The 27762-nt window shown below is 36.1% G+C and overlaps 1 protein-coding gene across 1 annotated transcript in view; it reads right to left on the bottom strand.

The window, feature by feature from the left end:
* The window catches only part of FIG4 (FIG4 phosphoinositide 5-phosphatase), a 124756-nt gene that overhangs the window by 74178 nt on the left and 22816 nt on the right, over window positions 1-27762 (bottom strand). The window contains exons 4-11 of the mRNA XM_026005797.2: window positions 24604-24760; window positions 20314-20364; window positions 13106-13254; window positions 9884-10012; window positions 7252-7352; window positions 5840-6002; window positions 5264-5361; window positions 1013-1146 (exon numbers count right to left, since the gene is read on the bottom strand). Of these exons, the coding sequence (XP_025861582.1) occupies window positions 1013-1146; window positions 5264-5361; window positions 5840-6002; window positions 7252-7352; window positions 9884-10012; window positions 13106-13254; window positions 20314-20364; window positions 24604-24760 (982 nt within the window). The remainder of the gene's footprint in view (window positions 1-1012; window positions 1147-5263; window positions 5362-5839; window positions 6003-7251; window positions 7353-9883; window positions 10013-13105; window positions 13255-20313; window positions 20365-24603; window positions 24761-27762) is intronic.

Below are 27762 nucleotides of genomic sequence, written 5' to 3'. Positions count from 1 at the left end.
TGCATCCCCTGGAGAGCCTTTCACTACTGAAAAGTCACGTCAGCCAAATCAATATGCATTCATAAGAGGACTGTGAGGAAAGCATGATGCACAGTGTGGGTGGCAGGGGAAGAAAACAATGGAAAATAAATATAAACGGCACCCACCTGTAATCAGGCTGATTCTCTAGGAAAATGTGTGGCTATGTGTGTGTGAGTGTGTGCATGGGTATCTAACTACACAAAATGATTCAGAAAAAAAGTGCAATGAGCTAAAGTACAAAACAATAAAGTATCATTAAAAAAATTAACAAGACCTCAAAATAAACCTACTGTTTATATGATGCCTAGGAGATGAGTAAAAGGGGAATTTGAAGTTAATGAGAGAAAGTTCCTTGGATGAGATGTTTTGAGTCAGATCTAAGATGGGTGCGGGAGAGGGGGGGAAGTGCCCCAGGGAGGTGGGGGTTGAGCTATAGGCATAAAAGGTCAGCAGTGGGACCCTGGCTGCTACAGTGGGGGCTGAGCATGCAGTTTCATTTTTCAGGAACAGAATGGCCCCAGAATAAAGAAAACGTTATTACGTTCTGAAACCAGCCAGGTGTTGGGGCTCTAATACTACGCTAAGGAGTCTGGACTTACTATGAACACTCAGGAATTACTGCGGGTTTGTTCACAAGTGAGACTGTCTGAACGTGGTATCTGAGAAAGTGATTAAACAGGAGGATGGGATGAAACAGGGAAAGGTGAAGCCAATGCCTGGAAGGGAAAGTCTCAGAGCGGCGATGTCCTGAAATGACTAGCTACTTCAAAGAGAATGTGCAAGTGGTATAAGTCGTGGGCAAAAAAAAAAAAAAAAAAAGTGGTCAAATAATGTAAGCACTCAAATTGTACATCAGCAGCAAAAAAGTCCCTCAGCAGGTTCATGAAGGAAATTAAAAGAGAGCATTCACTTTACTGTAGAGATCAGCTTCCTACTATTTCACATCACAAGAGAAGGAAAATACCAGAACCAAAGATGAGTATCTACTCACCTTTTGGTATACTTGGCCATATCCCAAGGAATGTAAATAATGGTGTGTTCAGGAGGCAAAAACTGGTTGAGGTACGTCACAGCAGCTACAAGTTCTTCACTCAGAATTCTCTCATGCTTTCTTTTCTCTCGTTCCTTTATCAAAAATGAAAGATTTTCAGGGTTCTAATTACCTTAAATCAGAGGAACAGACTTTTATTTTATTTATTGATTTATTTATTTTTTAAGGTTGAGGAACAGACTTTTAACATGTTTACTTTCCAGCAATGACAAGAAGCCTAAGTCTTAAATATCCTGAAATAAAACCTAAAATAAAAATAATATAAATGCAAAGAAATAAATACTTCGTTGAATTAAACTCAACAGATAATTAGCTTCGAAAATTCAAGGAGATAAGATTTTTTTTTTTCTTTTTAAATAACTTCCTGCAGCCCCAGGAGGACTGGTTCACCCTCCTGGACCTGGTCTACACATTCCATAATCTGCTTTGGCAGGGGAGAACTCAAGGAACAGAAGAAGGGAATTCCCAACTCCAGCGAGCTAAGAACCAGATGGAAATCAACTGGGTCTGGATGGATAATCCTTAAACTGGTTGAAAGTGCTTCTGTAGCCTACCTGTGTTTTTAAATTTGACTCTCCTAACACACCCTGTGAGGCAACCAAGGCAGGCACTTCCCCCCTGCCCCTTTAATACTGTGGTTGAATATGGTTAAGAGGTGTTCATGGGACCAAATCTTACCTTCTCCCTCCCTGCTCACTGTACCTCCTTACATATTACATGCCTCTCATTCAAGAGAGACTAATGCACTGCTGTACAGCTCTGGGGCTGGCATGCTGGCAGCAGCCTGCTAGCCACATAGCCGTGGGCAAGGCTCTCAACTTTCCTAGGCCTCTCTTTCTTCATCTATAACATGGGGTAACAACAGTATCTTCCTTACAGCAATAATGTGAGGTTTAAAAGAGACAAAGCATGATAATCTCTTATCAGAGCATCTGGCACACGGGGACTATTCATAAAACTTAACTATTTTTATTGTTGTCCTGTTCAGGACTTCACTTAGAAACAAAAACAATTCAGTGATAGTAACACTGACATGGTGTGGAGGCACTATTGCTGGCATCAAAATGGGTCTCTGCTGTTTTCAATCATGGTGATTAGTTATCAGTTGTCATGAACGTAATCAGATAACCACTGTGGAAACAAAAAGGGTATCTATTTTGCACAGCTGAATGAATCAAACAGAGGAATTAGGAAAGATTAAGAACAGTGTTAAATCAGTTTAGGGTGAACATGTATTTACCTTTTACATCTGAGAAAATTAAATTATGTATCTGGAATTTTTCTCAAAAGCACTTTAAATCAACCAGGGAAACAAAACCTTTTTGAAATTCCCTGATCAAATCTGACATTTCATGAGATGGGGAGGAAAGGTTATCTCATCAACCTTTGATCATGTCTGCTTAAAGAATCTGCTTTGTGCACTGATGACCATCACGGATTAGTGTACTGGGTTGTTTAGGCAACCTCCTTAGGGTCACAGACCCTTATTAGAACCAAATGAAAACATCACATTTACAAGTGGTTTTGTATATCATCTCAAGGGTTCGGACACTCTCCCCATGACCATCCATGGCTAAAAATCTCTAGCTACAGTTATGCTTGAATCCAGGTTGACTTCCTAATCATTCCCCAGTAACAGCATGGAAGGTGTGTAGAGGCTGCAAAATGTCAACCAGCGCCTCCAGCTTCTGTAACTCGGGAGGTGGGGAGGAAGGTGGTTCACAACACACGGTAAAAGAGAAAAGAAATCAAGAAAAGTATTTCACTTTAGTGACTTCATATGGAGGCAGAATAAAGAGTGAATATCCCTCAGTATCACTCCACAGACACAAACACGTTCTTTGACTCTAATCACAAATTAACAGTTTTCCCGAGTGAACTGAATAAATAACTTCTTTCGTTCCTATGAATAACTAAGGAGAAAAACAACAACTTTTCTATTCCACAAAACAGCAACTTAATCTCTATTTTCTAGTTTATCTCTAGTTATTGCCAGGATTTTTACGACAATGGAATGATAAACAAGTATAATTTTGAAGCCCACTGACTAGCTTTTAAATATTAAAAAATTAAATGTACCTTTAGGAAACCTGGGCAAGAATACTTTACAATCACATGTATTGGTTATCATTTTTTTGAATCTCTGTGCTCAATGCAGAATTATTTCAAACATCATGACCGAATCTCCATTTAGCCATAGCTTTTAACAACAGTACAAGGACTTTGTAAAACATGAATAAGAGTCAATGTTCCCTATTTCAGTGAATGGCATCACCATCCATACACCTGTGCAACCAGAAACCTAGGAGTCAAGCCTGACCTCTCCCCTTCCCTTCTCTCACATCCAGTCAATTGCCAAGTCTCCAGCCTCCATATACTTCTCTCCAGCTCTATCTACCACACCACTGTGGTTTGGGCCAGGGTCACCCCTTTCTTAGGCAATTTGAATAGCCTCCTAGTGGTCTTCCAGCACTCTTTAACCTTGTGCCAATCCATATGGTCTCTTTGTTGAGGTCAGGATAGTCATTTTAAAATGTAAGTCTGGTCAAAATCCTCTCAATCATGCAAACCCTTTGATGGTTTTCCATGATACTCTCAGGATAAACACCAGACCCATTGACACACCTTACAAGGCTGTGTGGTCTGACCATAACTATCTCTTCAGCCTCAGCCCACAATAGTACCCTCATCATCTCTGAGGGCCAGAGAGCAGTACCCCTACCATAAGGCCTTTCCTTCCTCAAACATACCATATGTCCTCCCGTCCCAGGGCCTTGATACCTGCTATTCTGAATTGAATACTATTCTCTTCTTGGCCTGGTCATTCAATGCCTCTTCCTTCAGTCTGCATGGACTCATCATCTCCTCAGGGAGATGAGGTCATTCTCTCCCATTATAAGCTCTCATGGCCCCATTTACCCTGTCTTGGTACCTCTGCTGTACTTCACCATCCCCTCCATTAGACTGTTAGCTCTGTGAAGGCATGAACTATTTCTATGACTGCCCTGGCACAAAGGAAACCTTCAAGAATACTTGTTAAAAATGGGAATCCCTGGGTGGCTCAGTGGTTTAGCACCTGCCTTCAGCCCAGGGCATGATCCTGGAGTCCTGGGATCAAGTCACACATCAGGCTCCCTACACAGAGCCTGCTTCTCCCTCTACCTGTGTCTCTGCCTCTCTCTCTGTCTCTCATGCATAAATAAATAAAATCTTTTAAAAAAAATACTTGTTAAAAATGAACTAAAAGGACACAGGATTCCTTGTTTTTTTGTTTTTGATGTAACTGAGTTATATTTATTAACCAATCTCTCAGAACAATCTCAGACACTACTAATTTATTGGTCACTGCTACAACCACAACATATCAACACCCTTGTTTTTCATGCTTTCAGGGTTTTCTTGTCTATGGACTGAAATTCTTTCAATGCACATGGATGCAACAGATACAAATACAATTTATTATCTAGTCTCCTGCTCTCCATCCTAGGCTGTTGACCCAAGCGCCCACTCATATACACATGATTTGCTGACCACACAGTGTACTCTCACCAGGAAACACAGAACTATAAGGCCATGCCACTACTTTGTCCACCTGGTTCTTAAACCACGACAGTACTCCAATTTCCGAATCGGCCCCTAGAACTTATTACTACATATTAACCTTCCTAAGAGATCTCTGGATGGTCAAGGGGATGGGCTGTATCAAGGCTAGGCTGTGGTTCTGTGATCTCCATGCTTCCATCTCCAAGCTGTCCTGGAAACTTAGGCAGAATTTCACTCATTTCCACTTCACCCATGGAAATCACTTCCTTCCCTGGGAAACATACTGCTGCTTCTCTCAGGTACCCAGGGAAGAGGCCACATAGAATCTAAGGCCAAAGGACAATAGCTTAGGCAGTCAGGCACAGTGCTCCAACACAACACAGAAAGTCTACAAACTTCTCCTCTGAGAACTTCAATTATATTATATTATATTATATTATATTATATTATATTATATTATATATTATATATTATATTTATATATATGTATATAAACAAAACCAAAAATATATATATAGAGAGAGACAAAAACAAAAACAAAAAACGTCTCTTCTGAAGAGAGGTAAAGCAAACTTGTAAACCCCTTTGTGCTGAGGAAGAAATTTTCCAGTGCAACTGAGTTTTATAACCAAACTGAGCACATCATACCTTCACTAAATTCAAGATGATGATGGGGGAGCCAAACCTTTGAAGCATCTGGTCAAAGTGAAGGGCGGCCACATGTGCAAATGGATCGGCCTGATCCACTAAGGGGGATAAAAAGGATGAATAAATACCAGAATGAAAAATATAAAGCACAAATAAAAGAAGTATACGGTTTGGTTTCTTTTTTTTTTTTAATGTTTAAAGAAATGCAATTCAACTAATCTAGCAGTTTCACTTCCCAAATTCCTGTTGAGCTTATCCAGATACTGATTTTTCACATATTATTGAATTTGACTGATTCTTACATTTCTTTTTTTTTAATTTTTTTAATTTTTAAAATTTAAAAAATTTTTTTGATTCTTACATTTCTGAAGTAAAATACAATTTACTAGCAGCCAAAATTAAAGAAAAATTATAAAGTTACTGAACAAAATAACAGAAGTCCTTCTTATAAATTATCTACCTTCCAGTTCTAAAACTTTGTTGGAATCTATGAATTTATGGACTTCTGTGACAACAGTTCATCATCTCAAAGTGTGGGTAAAGAAGAGTTACTATTAAAAAGATTGCTCCACATACATGTAATAGGTGGTTTAGGCATCATAGTTGAAATGTCCTGAGACCAGTATAAAGGAACAGATCCTCTAACTTGTACATATGAAGAATAACTTCCTGCAGTAAAAGACATCACAGAAGCATCACAGAGTATTTGTTCAGTCTCCACTTCATTTGCAACATCACCCTGAAAAGAAAGGTGACATTAAAGATACCTTATATTCTTAGAATTTTTCAGTGAAAAAAATTTCTAAGTATACAATGAAATTATAATCCCCATTCTTTAGGACATTATAAAAGAGGTAAATGTTGATCAATATTCAATGTGCACATTAGAAAAGGAAAACCATTAAAATGCAACAAAGAAGGCAATTAAAAATAGCTGAGAATAGACTAGGAAAAAATCGAATTAAATGGCTAATAATACAAGTAGCAGACAGAGAACAGCTTGAGTGATATAAATGGCAGAGAGGGAGAGAAAAGGAAAACAATTACATGAAATTATACAGGAGGTTAGGAAGACCAGCAGAATATAAAACTTCAATTCTGAAGACCAGGGAGGAATGAAAGGACAAAAGAGCAAGATTCAAATAATGCCTGATGGACAGAAGGGAAAAAGGTTTTGAGTTAGCTTTACTCATAAAAGTATAGAAGGATACGACAAAGAATAATTTTGGAGGCATTGATAACATGTCTGTTTGATTATTCTCGAAATATTTGAAAATTGTAACAGCAAAATTGCAATTTTTCTTAGAGCACTAGTTATAACTATTTGCATTGTGGATATAATTTTAAGCACAATGTTGCTATTTTAACACAGGATTAAACCCAATGTCTCACTCAATCTGTCTACTCAGTCGTACATCTGCGTAAGACTCAAGCTGTCTACTGCAAATAGAGATGAAACACTTCGAGGGGATAACAGGACTGATGGCATGATAGAATTTGTTGTGGTTATTTTCTAGGAATGAGCATATTAGGAGACTGCCTGGAGCCAAACCAAAGCAGAGGCGAGGGGGCAAAGGGTTTCCATGCCTTGCTATACTCTGTCTTCTCATCAAGGATGCTCTACCAATGACTGCTCCCCTCCACTTATTCCTCTGATGGAGGTGTTCTGCTATTTTAGTCACTACACTAAATATGCACTACATTTTTTTCTGTATATTACAGAAATGGCTCATCCTCCAAAACATGAGACATGTTTCCTAACTCCCCAAGGCAATGCATAACTTGCTCTAAGATAGTCAATTTTTCAGAACATCTGTACACTAGTCACATTTCTGATAAGCCTCAGATAGTCCGGAGCATTAATTATTCTCTTGATCATGTCCCGAAGTAAGAAATGCCACTTTCTAGAATTCCACTTTGCTTCCTCTGTCAGCAAAGCTGATGTGAAAGGTTAAGAGGTCAGCAGCACTGCTGCTTCTCCACCTTACCTCACAATTTGCACCTCTCTTGAGAAAGCGGGTCCCGGCAAACTTACTGGATCTTCTAGCTATTAGAGTCACATAGACTGGTCGTCCGTAGATCAACAACTCTTAGAAATCAAGTTAAAGCTGTTTGAGCACTCACACCAAACTGTCACACCACAGCAAGAGAATCATTAGACCCTAAATATACATTTAAATATATCTTGTCCAGGAGCACCTGAGTGGCTCAGTGGTTGAGTGTCTGCCTTCAGCTTGGATCCCGGGGTCCTGGGATCAAGTCCTGCATCAGACTCCCCTGTGGGGAGCCTGCTTCTCCCTCTGCCTATGTCTCTGCCTCTCTCTCTCTCTCTGTGTCTCTCATGAATAAATAAATAAAATCTTTAATAGATAGATAGAGATAAATAAAATCTTGTCCAGAAGGTTAAAGAACACCAAAAAGCTCCACTCAAGAAGGGAGCAGCATTGGGTCTGTTCTTCCAAACTAGGCAGGTAGTAAAGCAAAAAGAGGCCTCCCAAAGGAGTGGTTTCCACGAATTTCAGAGGAAATGGTAAAAAGGTATAAGGTTAATGGCCAAGGGAAGAACTGGTCTCTCACCACCAACTAAAGGATATAGACAGGTACAACTAATTCTTCCTTAGTCTTCAGAGATCAGACACCTCTCATAGAGAGTATATGTCACTTAACAGGGGATTAATCATGAAACAATATATAATAGGTAGGGAATGCAGTAAGTATAATACTGTAAGAATTGCCCAAATTTGTCACCCAACAGCAAGAACTAAACACTGTGAATTGTGTAGTTGATATGCAGCTTTGATTATGTCACCTTATTTAGCTTTCTGAGCCTGAGTTCATCTTCTGTAAAATGGTATAGAACTAGTAAAGTAACTTTATGCAGTGGTTGGCAGGACTAGGTTACGTAATGTGTGTAAACCAGGGTCTGTCCTATGGTAAATGCTGAATAAACAGCAATTTTTTTTTTATCATCATAAAGACTTCTGGAATCCATTAAGTGCTTGGTAACTAAGAAACGAGATTCATCATCTAATCTAATGAGCTTTAAAACCATAATCCATGGTTATGGATTTAAATAACCATCGTTATTTGCTTATTTAAATAAACACAAACAAAAACATTTACTGTGCATAATACCTGCCTGGCCCTGAATTAGCTCTTGGTGATACAAAACAGCGTAGAACTACCTCTTAGAAAATGCCTTTAGAAACTGTAGCACATTCTTTTTTGGTGTCCTTGGTGGTGAAAACCTTGTGTTCTTTCCAGGTAGATTTCACTTTTGGAAACAGAAAAGTGAAACTCAGGGCCGAATCTCATTATTCAGTGAATAAACCAGGCAGATAATACTACTCACTGCTTGGAAATGATTATAAAGTAATGAGCCTGACTTGCAAGTATAGCACATAAATCTCACTCATCCTCATTTCAAACTTCCTCTGTGTCTTCATCTAGCTTCTCTTCTCCCTCATTTGCCATAAAGAAGGCACCACCAGCCCTCTTTAGGACAAACCTCTCCAGGTATAACCCTTGATGCCACTCCTCCTAAATGTTCTGGTACAAGAAAAAAATATTACTAATCACATTCACCCCTTAATGATTGCAAAATAACCACTTCTTTAAAGTTTTCACCATAGGTATTAAAAAAACCTAAGATAAGAAAGAACATCAACTGGAAAACTAGCTGGGTGTACAAATGTCCTTTTGATCTCAAAAAGGGACAGGAAAAACCTAAATACCACTCCTCGAAAGTATACAGTGTCTCTCTAAGCCTCATAGCATAAGAACACTTTCTGGAAAGGTTTCAACTATAGCTAGAAATTAAATAAAAGGAGAAAAAAAAGTATTGATAAAATTGAACTCAAAATCAGCTTAACCCAAGGTTCAACCTATATCTACTTAATCTGTTATATCCCTTTCCAATCCAGGATTTTATTATATTATGCCTGAACCACGGCAATTTCCTAACTCATGTCGCCTACTCAAGTCTCATTTTATCTAATCCAGCTTGAAAATAGCTGTCAACTCAACCTTCCTAAGAATCCCCCTCTATGTTACCCTCTTGAAAAACACTTTCAAAAGTTCAGGCACCAAACCCAAAATACTTACTTAGTCTGACCAGCAAAGCAATTTGGTGACTAGCAATCTGACTCCCCGCAACCCACTATATTGTACTTCCCAAGGATTTTATATGCAACTCCCATGAACTTTTCTACCCCTACACTTGTGGTGCTTTCTCCTCCTATGAGCTTGCTCCCTGCTTCCTTTTAAGGTCCTACTTTTGTTTAAAGTGAAGGCCAAGCCTCACTTTTCCTACAAGCCTGCCCCATCCTCCCCACCTGTCAGTGATTCTGCTCCTCCTCTCAGGTATGAATGATATTTATTGCATATATCACTTACTATGCACATAGTATTTTCTTCCCTGCTGTTTATCTCTCTATGCACATAACAGATCTGTTCAAATGGTCTGCATTACTCTTTCTATTTCCACTACCTGATATCATGAGTAAGTTTTCCTGCTAGGTGCACAGAATGATAATTATAATCTGATAATTCATATACAGTCTTCTACAGATTGATACACCATAAGTTTAATATTATCTTAGTTTTTTTAAAAAAGGATACTTGACTGCCCACAGAACCCATGAATAATATACAACAGCCAGTCACGATGCACAGTATTTTTAATTATATCCAGAAGTTCACCATTCCACACATACTTCATATAAGGCTCACTACAGATCCCAAATACACCTGAAAAATAAAAGTCAGTATCAGACATACAAGGAAATTGGTCTACACTCAACTCATTTTTAAGTTCTTAATTTTTTGTTTTTAACTTCAAAATAAAATGCCTGATTAATAGCACTGCCATTTTCAGTGGCTGGAATTCATATCATCACCCAGAACACCGTGTTGATTCAGTACAAAGTGAAAGAATGAACACATTTTTTCCGATTTGTGAGTTTTTAACCTAAGAGAAAAGAAAACAATAGGGAAATTAAGGACACATGGACAAACACATGATGAAGGCCAAAGATTCCAGAGTACAGTGGCTGGAAGCGCTGCTCTGGGGTCAGAGTGCCTGGATCCAAACACTGGGTCTGCCTCTCATCAGCAGGATGACAGAGGTAACCAAGAGTGTTACTACCTCAGTGCCCACTTTCTCATCTGTACCTGCATCATGTGGTTGCTGTAAAGATGGTAACGTTGGTAATGCGCTTCAAGTGCTTCAAACAAGCTTGGTGCCTTATGGATACTTCCGTAAGTGGTAGTTATTAGCATATCAGGCTTCTTCTAGATGAAGTAATTAATTTCACTAAATGTGATTTCAGCATATTCAGATACATTGATTAAACATCAATGAGTTACTAAACTTATATAAAGTGCAAAATGAGAAATAAGTATCATTATGGCTTAAAAGACTGTAACAGTGGGATGCCTGGGTGGCTCAATTGGTTGTGTGTCCAATTCTTGATTTCAGCTCAGGTCATGATCTCAGGGTCATGGGATCAAGCTCAGTGGGAAGGCTGCTTAAGGAATTTTGTCTCTTCCCCCCATCAAATAAATAAGTCTTTTTTTAAAAAAGACTAACAGTTTTGGATAGCAGGCTATTTTTCTTCTCAAAACATGGTATGGTAAGAGTGTTCATATACTGCAACAAATACACTTGGTTTGATTGATAAAACCTAAACTTTCCCTACCCTTTCAATGCTTTACACAGAGCATGAATTATACACACAGGAACCAGAGTCCCATCTCTGTGACCTCTGGCAAGTTACTTTACATCCCTGAACCTCAATTTTCTGAACTTTAGAATGATGATACTATCTCAGAGACAAATTCAGATTAATACATGCAAAGTGACTAATATACCACCTGACATAGTAGGGACTTTTAAAAAATGTATTATTTTCCTTTCTACCTGCCCCTTTATCTTCTACCCTCACTCTGTTTCCTATCAGTTTCCCCATGTGGTAGAAGAATAGTGCCCCCACCCCCGAAGATGTGTATATCCTAATCACCAGAACATGTGAATATGTTATGTTATATGGCAAGGAAGAATTAAAGTTGCAGATGGAATTAAGGCTGGTAATGACCTTGAGATGGGGAGAGTATTTTGAATCATCCAGATGGGCCCAATGTAATCATAGGGTCATTATTTATAAGTGAAAGAGGAAAACAGGAATATAAGTGTCAGCGTGATATAATGTAGGAAAAGCCTTGGCCAGCCGTTGCTAGTTTTGAACATGGAAGGGGCCCCAAGCCAGGAACTATGGGTAATCTCTAGAAGATGGAATGGCAAAAAAAAAAAAAAAAAGGATTTTCTGCAGTGTCCAAAAGGAGCAGAGCCCTGCCAACATCCTAATCTTAGTTTACTGAGACCTACTTTGGACTTCCAACTTCTGTAACAGTAAATTTGTAGTTTTAAGTCACTAAATCTGTGGTGACTTAACAGCTATAAAAATCTAATACACACTGTTATTCATATCCATTACGTAGAGTTGTTCCAGAGACAGTAAAAAATTAAGTAGCTTTTAGAGGCTTAATTCAGATTTCAGAACAAATATTCAAATTCATATTCAGGATGACATAGTAATACTTTTAGTTTTTCTATTCCTAAGTGTGATATTTAGAAGCAATGATGCAAGCAAATATTCAGCCACCTCCACCTGTCTCTAGTAGCATAGGTTACAATTTGGGAGCCTAAACCAGGGCAAATTTATGTGATCTTGACATTCTGAGGTGGAGAGCATGCGCTGAGTTTGGCCTTAGAAGGGATAGTCAATCTAATAGATTAAGGGCAATGGCAGGGATGGCATCCAGTTTAAGTAACTCTCTAAGTCTTCTTAGAGTGACCAAGAACCTTTGACAAAATGCTAATAGAGCATAGGCTCTTCTTGAGTGTCCTGCAAGGACAAACCTTCTGGAACTTTAGATTACATTCTAACTCTGCACCCACACCTTTATTGTCACTATTATTCAAGTTGCACAGAGCAAAGTGCCCAAGACACTAATGACTTACTATGTTTCCATAATAAATCCAACTCAGCTAAACTGCTTTAAGTCTGAAATGATTCCTTTACAACATTCACTTTAGCAATGCCTCTGGCTTTAGCTCTCTAGACCAACCCAAAAATCTAGGGATAAAAGTACCAATCCTGCTTTGTGGTTGGTTGATTGGTTTAGGATCTCCAGGGTGGCCCCCACATGTGGTCCTGCAGTGATCCCACAGTGGTCCTGACAGAACCAAGGCCTATGGGGACACCTGGGTCAAACTGGGACCAATCAAAATAAGAACAACCTCTGATCCACTGCATTGGTTCCTTGGCACACTGGCCATGTGATCTTAATCTCTATGTCTCAGTTTCCCACTTAATCTTTATTTCTTTAAAAGTGGCATCATACCTACTGAGCAAAGTTTTTATGAGAATTAGAGATATTGTAGTAAATGTCTACAACACAAGAGAGAACTCATGATGAATTTTTTCCAAAACTCTATGAAGGAAAAAAAGGTGATGGTGTGTATTCCCCAATATTAAAAAAAAAAAATTCTCTGTTCAAACTTCATCAAAAGTCTAGATCTAAGTGTATTCTATTAAAAGTACATGAAAATTTGCTAGGAAAATGTCAACATACAATTTTCTGGCTGGCCCACAAATGAAATCACATTGTGATTAATGATCTCTATAAAAATGAATTAGTCAAGTTTATATTATCCAAAATAACCTCATGTAAGGACACAGAGCAATAGAGGACAGAGGAATATGAAGGAAACATGAGTTAATGAGATGCCATTTCACAGATGTGATATAACCTACATTAGATGTGCTGAAAACCACCTACCACTTCCACCTTGTGTAATTAATCCTTCATCTTCAAAGATGTCGAAACTCTCCTGGCGAGTCTGAGTTGTTTCTGACTTTAACATCTCCAGGGGCATTCGCAAGACAGTGAGATTATACTGAAGTGAGTGGGACAAATCATAGCTGTAACTGAGAACATAACTGAAACTTAGTAAGAATTATAAAAGCAAAACATATTTCAGTCTTGGCTCCCATATGGAATTAAAAAACTGTGAGTGACATTAGCACCTGTTCCATTACTTGAAAGTGATGCTATTCAAATAAGCACTGTAAAACACAGTAAACCATGAATTTAATTAGAAACTTAAAAATCATTCCATCCTCAAAAAATTAAAAACAGAAATACTATATAATCTGGGAATTCCAATTCTGGGTATTTACTCAATGAAGATAAAAACACTAATTTGAAAAGATATATGCACCCCTATGTCTGTTGCAGTATTATCTACAATAGCCAAGATATAGATATGGAAGCAACGTAAGTTTCCAGTGATAAATGAATAGGTAAAGATGTGGTATATCTGCACAATGGAATATTACTCAGCCACACAAAAGAATGAGCTCTTGCCATTTGCAACAACATGGATGGATCTAGAGGGCATTAAACTAAGTGATATAAGTCAAAAAGAGAAGGACACATACAGTATCATTTCATTTATATGTGATTATATAAACATATATTTATATGTTTGTATTGTCTAAAAAACAATACAAACAACCAAATAAACCAGAAACAGATTCATAAATACAGAGAACCGGTGGTTGCCAAGGGGAAAGAGGTAGAGGATCGGCAAAACAGATAAAGGGGATTAAGGGGTACAAACTTCCAGTTAAAAAAAAAGTCACAGAGATGAAAAGTACAGCTAGGAAATATAGTCAATAATATCATAATAATGTTGTATGATAGATGGTAGTATACTTATCATGGTGAGCACTGAGTAATGTATAGAATTGTCAACTTACTATGTTGTACACGTAAAACTAATATAATATTGTATGTCTACTATGTTTCAACTAAAAAAATTATTGCATGACTTAGGCATTTGCACAATTAGAAATATATAATACATGTATCTATTGGCCCATTTGCATGTCTTTTTGGAGAAATGTCTGTTCATTTCTTCTGCCCATTTCTTGACTGGATTATTTATATTTTGGGTGTTGAATTTGAAAAAATGTTCCACATCACTCGGCATCAGGGACATACAAATCAAATCCACAATGAGATACCACCTCACACTAGTCAGAATGGCTGAAACTAACAAGTCAGGAAACAACAAATGTTGGTGAGGATGCAAAGAAGGGGGAACCATCTTATACTGTTGGTAGGAATGCAAACTGGTATAAGCCACTCTGGAAAACAGTATGGAGGTTCCTCAAGAAGCTGAAAACAGAGCTACACTATGACTCGACAATCACTATTTGGTATTTACCAAATACACAAAACATGGTGATCCAAAGGGGCACCTACACAATGGAATATTACTCAGCCATCAAAAAGATGAAATATTACCATTTACAATGACATGGATGGACTGGCGGTTATTATGCTAAGTGAAATAAGTCAATCAGAGAAAGACAATTATCACATGGTTTCACTCACATGTGGAATTTAAGAAACAAAACAGAGGATCATAGGGGAAGGGAGGGAAAAATAAAGTAAAATGAAATCAGAGAGGAGACAAATCATAAGAGATTTTTAACTATAGGAAACAAAAGGGTTGCTGGAGGGGAGGAGGGCAGGAGCATGTGGTAACTGGGTGATGCAATGAGCACTGGGTGTTATATGCAATAGATGAATAACTGAATTCCACATTAGAAACTAATGATACATTATAGGTTAACTAACTGAATTTAAATAAGTTTCAAAAAAGAGAAATATACAATACAATGTGAGTGATCAACATTCACTAATTTGCAATGTGCATTTTTTGGTTCACAATGAAATCAGTCTAACTTCATGGCCATGTGCAAAGGGGTCACATTCTGATACATATCAGAATGGAGTTCTATAGATGTTACAACATCCATGCAATAGTGCATGGTCTGTACTCTATGAACAAAAATATTTCTATTATTTATTAGTGGTAATATCATAACTGATTTCATAATAAAACAAGAATAAACAAATGATACAGCCATTACAATAAAAAAATGTTTCAGGAGAGTAATAGGCATCCAAAGTAACAGTCTTTGCAAATAAAATTTGGCCCTGAGGCCAAAAGAAACCCATTTTACAATCCTGATTTTCAAACAATTAATAATTTAAAAAATATCTATAGCTGTACATTTTAGCACAGAATTTCAGAAGGTATCTAGAATTCTTTTGGTTTACACAAATGTACATTTTAGTAATATTTTCAGATGGCTACAATTTTGTCTAGAAACTCACATATTATTTCAATTATGATTTCTTCTTTAATTTATTCATATAATTTGATTGAAATTGATTTGTTTCATCTATGAAATTCAATTTTACCATATTTGCTAGATGGAGCCATTAATTTTACCAGCACCTAATCTCAGGGATAAAAGTTATATTAATAAGTTGATTTTTCAGGGTGCCTAGGTGGCTCAGTCAGTTAAGTGTCTGCCTTTGGTTCAGATCATGATCTCAGGGTCCTGGGACCAAGCCCTGCATCAGGCTCTGTGCTAAATGAGGAATCTGCTTCTCCCTCTCTCTCTCTCTGCTACTCCCCCTGCTTGTGTTCTCTCTCTGTCTCAAATAAATAAATAAAATATTTTTTAAAAGAGGGTGGTTTTTCAATCACATTTACAATAGCATCAAAAAAAAATACTCAGGAATAAATGTAACCAAGGAGGAGAAAGATCTTACACTGAAAATTAGAAGACACTGATGAAATAAACTGAAGCTGCAAATAAATGGAAAGATATTCCATGTTCATAGATCAGAAGAATTAATATTGTTTAAGTATCTATACTACCCTAAGCCATCGATAGATCCCTATCAAAATTCCAAAAGTAGTTTTGACAGAAATAGAAAAAACAATTTTAAAATTTGTACAGAATCACAAAAGACCTCTAATAGCCAAAGCAATCTTAAAAAAAAAAAAAAAGAACAAAGATGGAGGCATCATACTTTGAGATTTCAAACTTTTTACAAATCTATAGCATTCAAAGTAGCATGGCATAAAAATAGACACATAGACCAGTGGAACAGAACTGAAAGCCCAGAAATAAGTCCATGCATACAGAGTCAATTATTTGACAAGGGAGCCAAGAAGACACATGGGGAAAGGACAGTCTCTACAATAAAGGGTGCTGGGAAAGCTAAATAACCATTTACAAAGAATAAATTGAACCCTTGTCTTACACCATTCACAAAAATTAACTCAAGGTGGATTAAAGACTTAAATTAAGACCAAAAATTGTAAAACTCCTAGAAGACGACAAAGGGTGAAAACTCTGCCATTGATTTTAGCAAAGATTTTATGGATATGACACCCAAAACACAGGCAACGGAATTAAAAATAAACAAGTGGGATGATAGCAAACTAAAAAGCTTCTGCACAGAAACAAAAACTCATCAAAATAAAAAGGCAACGTATGTAATGGGAGAAAATATTTATAAACCATTTATCGGATGGGGGTTAATATCCAAAATACATAAGGAACTCATATGACTCAAGAGCAAAACAAAACAAACAAAAAACCCAAAAAAGTCCAATTAAAAATGGACTAGACATTTTTCCATAGAAAATGGCCAACAGATACGTGAAAAAAAATGTTCAACATCACATCAGGGAAATGCAAATTAAAACCACAATGAGGGATGCCTGGGTGGCTCAGCGGTTGAGCGTCTGCCTTCAGCTCAGGGTGTGATTCCAAGGTCTTGGGATCGAGTCCCATTTCTGGCTCTGTGGGGAGCCTGTTTCTCCCTCTGTCTATGTCTCTGCTTCTCTTTTTGTGTCTTTCGTGGATAAATAAATAAAATATTTTTAAAAAAATTCTAAAACCACAGTGAGATAGCAACTCATACCTGCTATAATGGCTATTATCAAAAGACAAGTGTTGGCTAAGCTGTGGAGAAAAAAAGAACCCTGTGCACTGTTGGTGGGAATGTAAATTGGTGTAGTTACTGTAGAAAATAGTATGGAGGTTCCTAAAATATTTAAAAACAGAACTACCATATGATCCAGCCATCCCACATTTGAGTATATAGCCAAAAGAAATGAAATCATCATCTTGAGAGCTATCTGCAGCCCCATATTGACTGCAAGCATTATTCACAATAATCAAAACATGGAAACATCCTGAGTCCGCAATGGATGAATGGAAGAAGAAGATGTGTCTGTGTGTATATATACATGTATGTGTGATCCCAGAGCTCAGTATGGGGATACAAACAAAGTTGTAGTTGTGGAGAAGACCATCTCTAACAGTACACACACACACAGAGTAGGATACTACTCAACCATTAAAAAAAAAAGGAAATTCTGCTATGTGCAACAACACGGATGGATTCGATTCTGGATCTCAGGATCACACCCTGAGCATGAAGGTAGATGCTCAACCGCTGAGCCACCCACGCATCCGTTTAAGAGCTGTCATTGCCCAAATTATAATTTCATTTAGTTGAATGTTTTTGTCTTTTTCTTTGCGAAAGGAATCCAGTTCTCAACATATATAATAATTAGAATGAGAAGTTTGATATTAGCTATGGTCACTCCAATCTCTCAAAATCCTCACCTATGTATCTTTAGTAAACTAATTTTCTGTCTTCATAACGATTATTTTAAATTTATCAGCTGTTTTCTAAGTTCTGGCCAATTATTTCCTGAACTCATAAGTAAAAATAGAAGTCCTTAGATGGATATATTTCTTACTTATCGGGCTCCCTGCAAGAAGCCTGCTTCTATGTCTCTGCCTCTCTCTCTCTGTGTCTCTCATAAATAAATAAATAAATCTTAAAAAAAAAAACTCTTAATCTTGTGATTTCAACAAGTACCTTGAATCTGTTTTAACTTATGATTCTACATTTGAACATATTTAAATATCAACCAAATGGTTATTACTGATAAGATTTGAATTTCTGAATTTTACATGACTGCTTTGAATATGCCTTCACTTAAAAAAAAAACATGGATGGAATTTGAGGGCAGTATGCTAAGCAAAATAAGTCTGATTATTTCCATATGTTCTTCACTTCTATGCAGAATCTAAAAAAGCCAAACTTATAGAAATAGAAAGTAGAATGGTAGTTTTCAGGGGCTGGGGCATGGGAAAAGGTAGGGTGGGCAAAAAGGAGACACGTTGGTCACATGATACAAACTCCCAGCTATAAGATAAGTAAAATCTGGGGATCTAATGCATAGCATGGTAACTGTAATTAACATTAATGAATTACAACTTGAAACCTGTTGATAGTACATCTTGAATGTTTTTACCACACACACACACACACACACACACACACACACACTCATAATTATGAGAGGGGATGATTATCCCAACAAGATTGGGGTAATCATGTCACAATACATATGTGTATCTAATCATCACACTGTACACCTTAAACCTATAGATGTTATATGTCAATGATATCTCAACAGTGGGGGGAGATGTTGATTTTTAACTTCTAAAAATCAATTTTTCCTGGTTAGAATAATTGCTTTATTCCCAGCTGAATCCAAGAATGCAGTATATCCATTTTAAAGCTTATTTATTAGACACAAAAACCTTAACTGAAATAAGCTTTCACTTATGGGATGACTTGATCCCAGAGCTCAGGATGGGGATGCAAACAAAGTTGAAATCATGGAGAAGACCATCTCTAACAGTACCCACCAAGTCTCAGTGACAACTTGCAGATGCTATAAACATAAAATTAAGCAATAAAGACAGAAAAGCAGGGGACTGAGATACACATAATGGAAATATACATTCAATAAACACTTGTGGAAGTGAAAAATCTTTCTTTAGGAGCCCTTCACTATACCACTGTTAAAATAACGAACTTCAGTTTTACATCAATGGAGACATAACTCATTCTATACAGGACACATTTTTCTTTATTTCACAGATAAATAAGGGGTTAACTGTATGAACAATTTTAGAAACTTTTTAAATAATGCAAAGTACCCCATCAGTGCATAGCACCAATAGCTACAAGTCCTTGTTTAGTCTTTGGGACCTATATCCTTTTTGGTGCATGCTATTATTTTTTAAAAATTTTTATTTATTTAATTATTTATTTATTTATTTATTTATTTATTCATTCATTCATTCATTCATGAGAGAAACACAGAGAGAGAGAGAGAGAGAGAGAGGCAGGCAGAGACACAGGCAGAGGGAGAAGCAGGCTCCATGGAGGAAGCCCAACGTGGGACTTGATCCCGGGTCTCCAGGATCATGCCCTGGGCTGAAGGCGGCGCTAATCTGCTGAGCCACCTGGGCTGCCCAATGTTCTCCCCTTTTAGTTTGGATATTATAGCTGACAGAATTTTCCATTTAGCATAATAACTCTGTATCTCCTAAGCCTACATATTGGTCACGTTGGTGGTGATATAATACTCTACTGTAATGCTCTGTTAGAATTTACTTGCCTGTCATTCAGTTACTGATATTTGAGTTGTCCCTACACTGGCTGGGTTACTTGTTTGGGGCTATCATAAATAGAGAAGCTATACATGCCTCTTTAGAAACAGGAATTAATATATTCTCCTAATTTATTTTTATGATATATTTTCATAAATAATGCCACATCTCTCTTCAGGAAAACTATTAATTTATGAGACCATTAGAGGTATGTTGGTATTGTAACAATTCTTCTTATTATGAATTTTTACCTAATTTTGATAGATTATTAACTAAAACAATCTGTGAAATTGTTACAACTCTGTATTAGAAACTGATGAAAATTTCATTTTTATAATTAAAAATTACAAAATAATGCTTCATTACAATTCCACCTAAAACAAGGATAATTTTTATAATGAGAATAATTACCCTGTAATTTGTCCATTCAATATGGACCATTTGTCCATTCAAATTCAGATTTGTAAAAGGAAGAAATACCCATTATCTTTATGTGTTTAGATGAAATAATTTGATCAATAAAAAAAAAATACAGGAAGTACTATTGTGTCCTCTGATTCTGTTTTTATACCCTGGAAAATAATATAACATTTAAGTGACAGACAGGAGAAAAACTAAGTTCAAACTTACCTAAAGTAAAAATTGCTAGACAGGTCCACATTTTGAAATATTCGCAGATACCTAAAAAACAAAACAAAACAAAACAAAAAACACCAAAGCATATTACATTCACACAATACTATTATTTTTTCATGGTTTAACATATACATTTATATTTGTAAATACTCTCATGAAAATTGAGGAATTCAGGGGGCTCCTGGCTGGCTTAGTTGGTAGAGCATGCAACTCATAATTTTGGGATTGAGTTTAAGCTCTATGTTGGGAATAAAGATTACTTAAAAATAAATATTAAAAAAAAAAACCAACAACAAACACCCACCATTTGCTTCGACATGGGTGGAACTGGAGGGTATCGTGCTGAGTGAAGTAAGTCAATCGGAGAAGGACACACATCATATGGTTTCACTTATATGGGGAATATAAAAAATAGTGAAAGGGATTAAAGGGGAAAGGAGAGAAAATGAGTGGGGAAAAATTAGAGAGGGTGACAAAACATGAGAGACACCTAACTCTGGGAAATGAACAAGGGGTAGTGGAAAGGAAGGTGGGCGGGGGTGGGGTGGGGTGACTGGGTGATGGGCACTGAGGAGGGCACTTGACAGGATGAGCAATGAGTGTTATGCTCTATGTTGGCAAATCAAACTCCAATTAAAAAAAAAAAAAACTCTGAGGAATTCAATCCAAAACTGCAATGGGAATTTCATCTGAAGCATTTTCTAAGTCTGTTGATTGTCCCTTCAGAGACCCTTAACTTTACAGTCTGACCATTTATTTCCTCATCCCTGATTATGCCGGAGTGGTAAAGTCATGCACTTACATGTGTGGAGCACTTAGACTTGGGGCAAGACAGAAGTAAACACTATCTTGTTTTTACAATTATATGTTCTGTAAATGCTTTGAGGTTAGAGGGAGGAGAGTAACAAAAACAAGCAAAAAAATGTTTGCAAAAACCATAATTTTCAGTTGTGAAGTTTTGCAACTGAAAAGAAAGGGCAGAGTAAAACATCTGTATATCTACACCTCAGGATTAATAAATGTTAACATTTTTTTTCATATTCTTTCAACTTTCTAAAGACTTTTGATCACAAATGGGTACTGAATTTGTCAAATATATTTTCTACAAACATTAAGATGATCACAATTTTTCCCAATAATAAATATTTTAATGTACTGAACTGCTCTGGCATAATTTTCTAGTGTTGATACAACCATGCATTGCAGGGATAACCTCTACTTGTCATTATGTATGAAATGTTTAGTAGTACTGTATTTTACTTCCTTATATTTTACCAAATCTTTTTTTAAGCTCATTTATTTTTTTTTAGTAATCTCTACACCCAACATGGGGCTCAAATTCATGACCCTGAGATCAAGAGTCACATGGTCCTCCAACTGAGCAAGCTAGGCACCCCAACCAAATCTTTTTACTAAAAGAAATTATTATATTCTATAGTTTTACCTATTTAATAATGGTACTTCAGTCTATTATTAAATGTCTTAAAAGTGTCTTAAAAGTTTTACCTATTTAATAATAGTACTTCAGTCTACCATAATAAGCTTTTAATACAATTATATCTTATTCTGAAAAATGTCCACTGCTACACAGTATTAATCCTAAAATAATTTCACTCTTCAAAGAAAGTCAAATCACTATACAGAACAACATAATTTGTTTTACTATTCCTGCCTAAAGAATCATGAAGATGAGGTTTATAAATAATATAAACTTTTTCTCATCCCTTGAATTCATATGTGCTGGTCTGATTCACTTTTGTAAAAAAAACTTATTATGGTAGTTGACAAAAAATGTATTAGTTTCAGGTGTATAACATGGTGATTTGACAATTCTAAACATTACTCAATGTAATAATAATAATATATTATTATGTTTAATAATATATTTAGTATATTATATAAAATATATATTATCATATTATATTACAATCATCTGTTATAATACAACATTATCACAATATTATTGACTATATTTCCTATGTTGTGCTTTCCAACATCATGACTTATTTATTTTATAACTGGAAGTTTGTACTTCTTAATCCCCTTCTCCTATTTTGCTTATCCCCCGACTCCTCCCGTTATGGTAACTACTAGTTTGTTCTTTATATTCATGAGTCTGTTTCTGGTTTTTGGTTTGTTTGTTATTTGTGTTGTTTTTCAGATTCCACATATAAATGAAATCATATAGTATTTGTCTTTCTCCACCTATTTCACTTAGCATAATACCTCCTAGGTCCATCCATGTCCTCATGAATTACAAGAGTTCTTTCTCTTTATGGCTAATATTCCACTGTGTATGTGTGTGTGTACCACAGTTTCTTTATCCATTCATCTACTGATGGATCCTTGGGCTGTTTACACATCTTGGCTATTGTAGATAATGCTGCAATAAACACAAGGGTGCATGTATCTTTTCAAACTGGTGTTTTTGTTTTCTTTGGGAAGTACCTAATTCACTTTTAGTCAATATACTATGCTTGTCTATAAGCTATGTAAGATATAATGGTTTTTCAGTTAGTGCAAGGCAAAGACCACTTTATCTGTTAAATTCTTCTTATTTTAATCTGAAACAGATTATTTTTTAGCAACCCAACTTCCAAACATCACTGGAGTCCAAAACCTACTAAGAGGGTCTTAAGCAAGAGAGCCACCTCACCTTTAAATTTGTATATCTAAAACAACACTATAAAAGTATAGAGTGTAGTTAAAATCTAAACTTAAAAACATTATAATAAGGCATGCCTGGGTGGCTCAGTCAGTTAAGCATCCATCTCCTGATTTCAGCTCAGGTTATAATCTCAGGGTCAGAGACTGAGCTCAACATTGGGCTCCACACTGGGGGTTGAGCCTGCTTGAGATTTTCTCTCCTTTTCCCTTTCTCCTCCTCTACTCTCTCTTTCTAAAAAAAAATAAATAAATACTAAAAAAAGAGAAACAGTAATAAGCTGCCTAACTTTGTTCCATTTTAACCTTAATGTATATAATAAACATATTTATATATTAAAATAAATAAATTCTACTCTTTTCTCTATCAGCTTATTAACAGACATTTCCCACATTCCCAAGGCTCCAATAATTTTCCTCTGGAACTTTTTAAAGATTTCAAAACTACAGAAAAATTGGAAGGAACAACAGTACAATAAATACCATTATGTCCTTCATCTGAATTCACTGTTAAATCTCTCTCCTTAAACATACACATATACATTCTCTCTCTTTAACTGTACATTTTCTTTTCCTAAACCTTTTCAGTAAGTAGCAGACATAATGCTTCAGTAAGAAGCAGATGCTTCATTCCTAAAAATATATTCACACACACACACACACACACGTTATGAAAAAACATTATCTCCTAAATAAGAATATCAATACACTTAAAATTTAATACTGATTCAATATCACCTGGTATATTATCCATATATAAAATGTTCCAGTAAAGTCCTTTATAGCTATGTATGTAAGTGTGCATACATTTTAATCTAGGATGCAACAGATATTCATGTGTTACATTTGATTGTTATGTCTGTTCTGTTTTTTTCTGTCTTTGATGACATTGAGATTTCTAAAGAGTCCAGGCCAGCTGTCTCAAGAATGTCCCACAAGATGGATTTGTCTGATTATTTCCTCATGCTTAGATTTAAGTTAAATGTTTTTAGCAAGGTATTGCCAGAGGGGAGGATGGGTGAAATGGATGAAAGGGATTAAGATGTACAAACTCTCAGTTATAAAATAAGTCACAGGGATGAAAAGTACAGCACAGGGAATATAGTTAATATTATTATAATAACATCATATGGTGACAGATGGAAACTACACTCACTGTGGTAAGCACAGCATAATAAAACAAAAACATATATATTTTTAGCAAGAAAACTACATAGGTAATCTGTGTCCTTTCCACTGCCTCATATTGAGAAGCAAATAATGTTAGTTTTGTCTCATTATTGGTGATGTGAAGTTTGAGCATTTGAGTATGTATGTTTGCCATTTTTTCTTTTGTAAATAAAGAGATTCATGGAGAATATGTTGAGACTGAGCAAATATTCTGTTCCTCAATGATAATATCGCACTTAATGGCTTTAGCAGCTTTTGTTGATTTTCAACTAAATCAACTGTTATAATGGAGGTTTATAATAGACCTTGAACAAAATTATAGAATTCTGAGCTAGTATTTTACATTTTTAACATAATATCTATAATCTTTTGAGTATATTTTGTTTTCTAATTGGTCTACCATATTAAAAACAAACAAACAAACAAACAGTAGTTACCACCACTACGTACCGAGCTTCATCAGGATGAGTAATTCGTACAGAATCATTAGGTATATAGATCATATTTGTATCTTCAATCTTATATATTGCATGACCTCCAATATCTGCCATCTTCCTCCTTTTAGTTATTAACACAATATAGTAGCCTTCTAAAAACCTGACAAAACCTACAACAAAAAGAGACAAATATAATGTTTCCTATACTTAGTAATGCTTTTAGATACATATTTAGAAGGTAAAAGATTTTTTGACACATTTCCTATTTTATTTCTATGATTTATAGCTACAAATTTTCAGTTGTATTATAATTAATCTCTAGAAATATCTATACTGACATTTATCTCACTTAAAAATATTATTCTAAACAATTTTATTTCATTCATTCTTTTATATTTAGTCTCATTCCAAACAGGACTGAGGGGCTTTAAGCAAAACTATACACTAAGATTAGGGGAGTTGTTATTTAATAGGTACAGAGAGTTTCATTTCCCAAGATGAAAAAGTCCTAGAGATCTGTTGTGCTAGGCACATATAGTTAACACTACTGTGGTGTATACTTAAAAATGGCTAAGATTGTTAATATATACTTAAAATGAATCAATATATCTGTGAGCAACAAGTATATAAAAACAAACAGAAAACCAAATAAGTTCTCAGAAACTTACAAAACTATGCTAACATGCACTGTGAATCTCAGCGGGGGATAAGCATTAAGTATCTCCCTAGATTTGTCTGATGATAGAACTTCATCCTCTTTTTTAAAAAGAAAGTAACCATGAATAAATGTTTTGAGAACACACTTTGGAATATGCTGCTCAAAAGGAAAAACAAACTACATGAACTCTTGATTACTCATAGCAAAACCCAACTTGAGTCAGCTTTTAAAAAAGGAAATTTATATTAAGGATACTGAGGTGATCCACAACACCAAAGGGCAACAATTTCACTGGACCTCAGAAAAACACCTAGTCAAGATGCATCTCTGAACATGTACTGCATTCTTGTCTCCCTCCATAGACTAGCCTCCTCCATAGACCAGCCTCCTCCACTTCTCCAGGTTATGTAGTGGGAAACACAACTACTAATGGCTTTATATCCAAGAGCTTCACTGGAAAGAAACAACTTTTTTTATCAAGTTCAATTCCAGAATTCCTAGGGAAGGACCTGGATTGGCCCAACTTTGGGTTGGGTGCCTAGCCCTGTACGTATCAACAGTTGCTAAGCTATAGAATCACATTGCACTGGAAGCCATTTATACAATAACGAGGCAACTTAGATGGGGGCAAGGAGAGATGGTGCCAGATTCCAGAAAAGTGGAGGGTTTCAGCAAACAATATATCCAGTAAATTGCATATCCCTCATGCAATCTTCCACAAGCATCATTTGTGATAGTTAAGCTTTTTATTAATGTTAGAGCATTAATAAGTTATATTTTATGTCAAATCATTGGAGTGAACATGCTGTATATTGATGGTTAAAGAAAGGCCATATGTGTTAGGTTTAAAAGTACTAAGTTCTCACCAGCACGCTAACTACTCTATAATCTCGGTTAAAAACTGTTTGGTTCCCAGAAATTTGCTTTGAGAGTGAAAACTAACTCCTTTTGGGGGGTAGGGGTCACTTCCAAAACGGTAACATGAGGAGCCCAGCAGAAACTCTCACCAGTGAAACAGACTAACTGGTGAAATTGACCAAAAAAAAAAAAAAAAAGAAAGAAAGAAACTGAAAAATTCTGAGAATTGTCCTAATGGCAAATAGCAAATGGAGAAATATTTATTCAAGAAAAGCTACTAACCGTGGTCAGAACAGCAAGTGTGTGGTATCTGAATCATAATCCGCTTCTCTCTCATACCCCTCTCCCAGTCCAGTGTAACAAAGTACCTACTCCTGGCAGGAGTAGCCAAGAAGACAGTGCTTTCCCTCTCCTCTCACTTCTCAGTCCAAGGCCACGGTTTTTGTTCAGAAGGTACAAGCATGACCAGAATGTCTTGTCCCCTCCAGCTCTGTGTTGCTGGAACTCTACTCCCAGGCAAGCCCCACTGAGATCAGGGGCTTCCTTCTTCTCGCCAGCTCCTACTTGTAAAGTGGAGGCTCTACCCTAGCATAACTGGTCAAGAGTACTGGGTCCCCACTGCCCTCACCCTAGCTCCCTCCTAGGATGAGTCAGATACAGTCATATAGCTGACTTCTTAACAGAAACAGTGGAGGCCACAAAGCTGTGGGATAACATGTTCAAAGCACTGAGAGGAAAAAAAAAAAAAGATGTCAACCAAGAGTCTTATCTCTAGCATAACTATCTTTCAAAACTAACTTTCTCATGTGCATGTGTGCATGTGTTCTTGCATACTTGCACTCTCTCTCTCTCTCTCGCAGAGTGTTATATTCTATAAAGTCTGAGCCAGTATCTTGATACTATGAATTTTTGCTCTAGAACTGACAAATACCCACTGTCTGTCTTGTTATTCTCAGATGACAAAAAAAGGAAACTGGTAATTGACTATATTAACATAAATGAACTAAAATATATAAGAGAAAGATGCCTCAAGGATTTTATGAGCCAGGCTACTGAAGAAAAAATGCCATTAAAATCGTGAAAAATACTTGTATTTTAGAGATCCACAAAGCACAAAATGCTTTCTAAAAAAAAAAAAAAATGTTCATTTACTTCTTTCTTTGCCTTAGAAACTAGCAAAAATTCCCCCCATTAAAGATAAAGGACATAGGAATAGGGAGGAAAGGCTGATGACAGTCACATTAAAAGGAAGTTAGAAAGAAGTTATCTTTTTGGAAAGATAAAAGTAAAGCCCTCAGAAGCAGCATAAAAACACTCAAGGGCTTAAATAATAAATATTTCCAAAATGAATGAGTTTTCCTTTTATTCTTGTTATACTTACTTTTTATACAAAAAAACTCTGCAATACTTTCTCAACCTACATTCCAACTGAATTTTAATCTTCTGTTTTTTAGCTCAAGACTACTTATACCTTCTACCTTTCTCTTCATAATTTGAATAAAGGGAAGTAAATATATTGCACAAAAGAGACTCTTCTACTAGCATAAATGCCTTCAGCTTATTATAAATGAAATTATTTTCTTCTTCCTTTTTACTACCAACAGGAATTGTCACTCTCTTTTTTAAAAGGTTCCAATCAAAGATAGCCAACAATTA

Source organism: Vulpes vulpes, chromosome 1 (genome assembly GCF_048418805.1).
Source record: "Vulpes vulpes isolate BD-2025 chromosome 1, VulVul3, whole genome shotgun sequence".
Taxonomy (NCBI): Eukaryota; Metazoa; Chordata; class Mammalia; order Carnivora; family Canidae; genus Vulpes; species Vulpes vulpes.
Note: the sequence above shows the minus strand (reverse complement) of the source record. Positions and strands in the feature narration are given on the sequence as shown.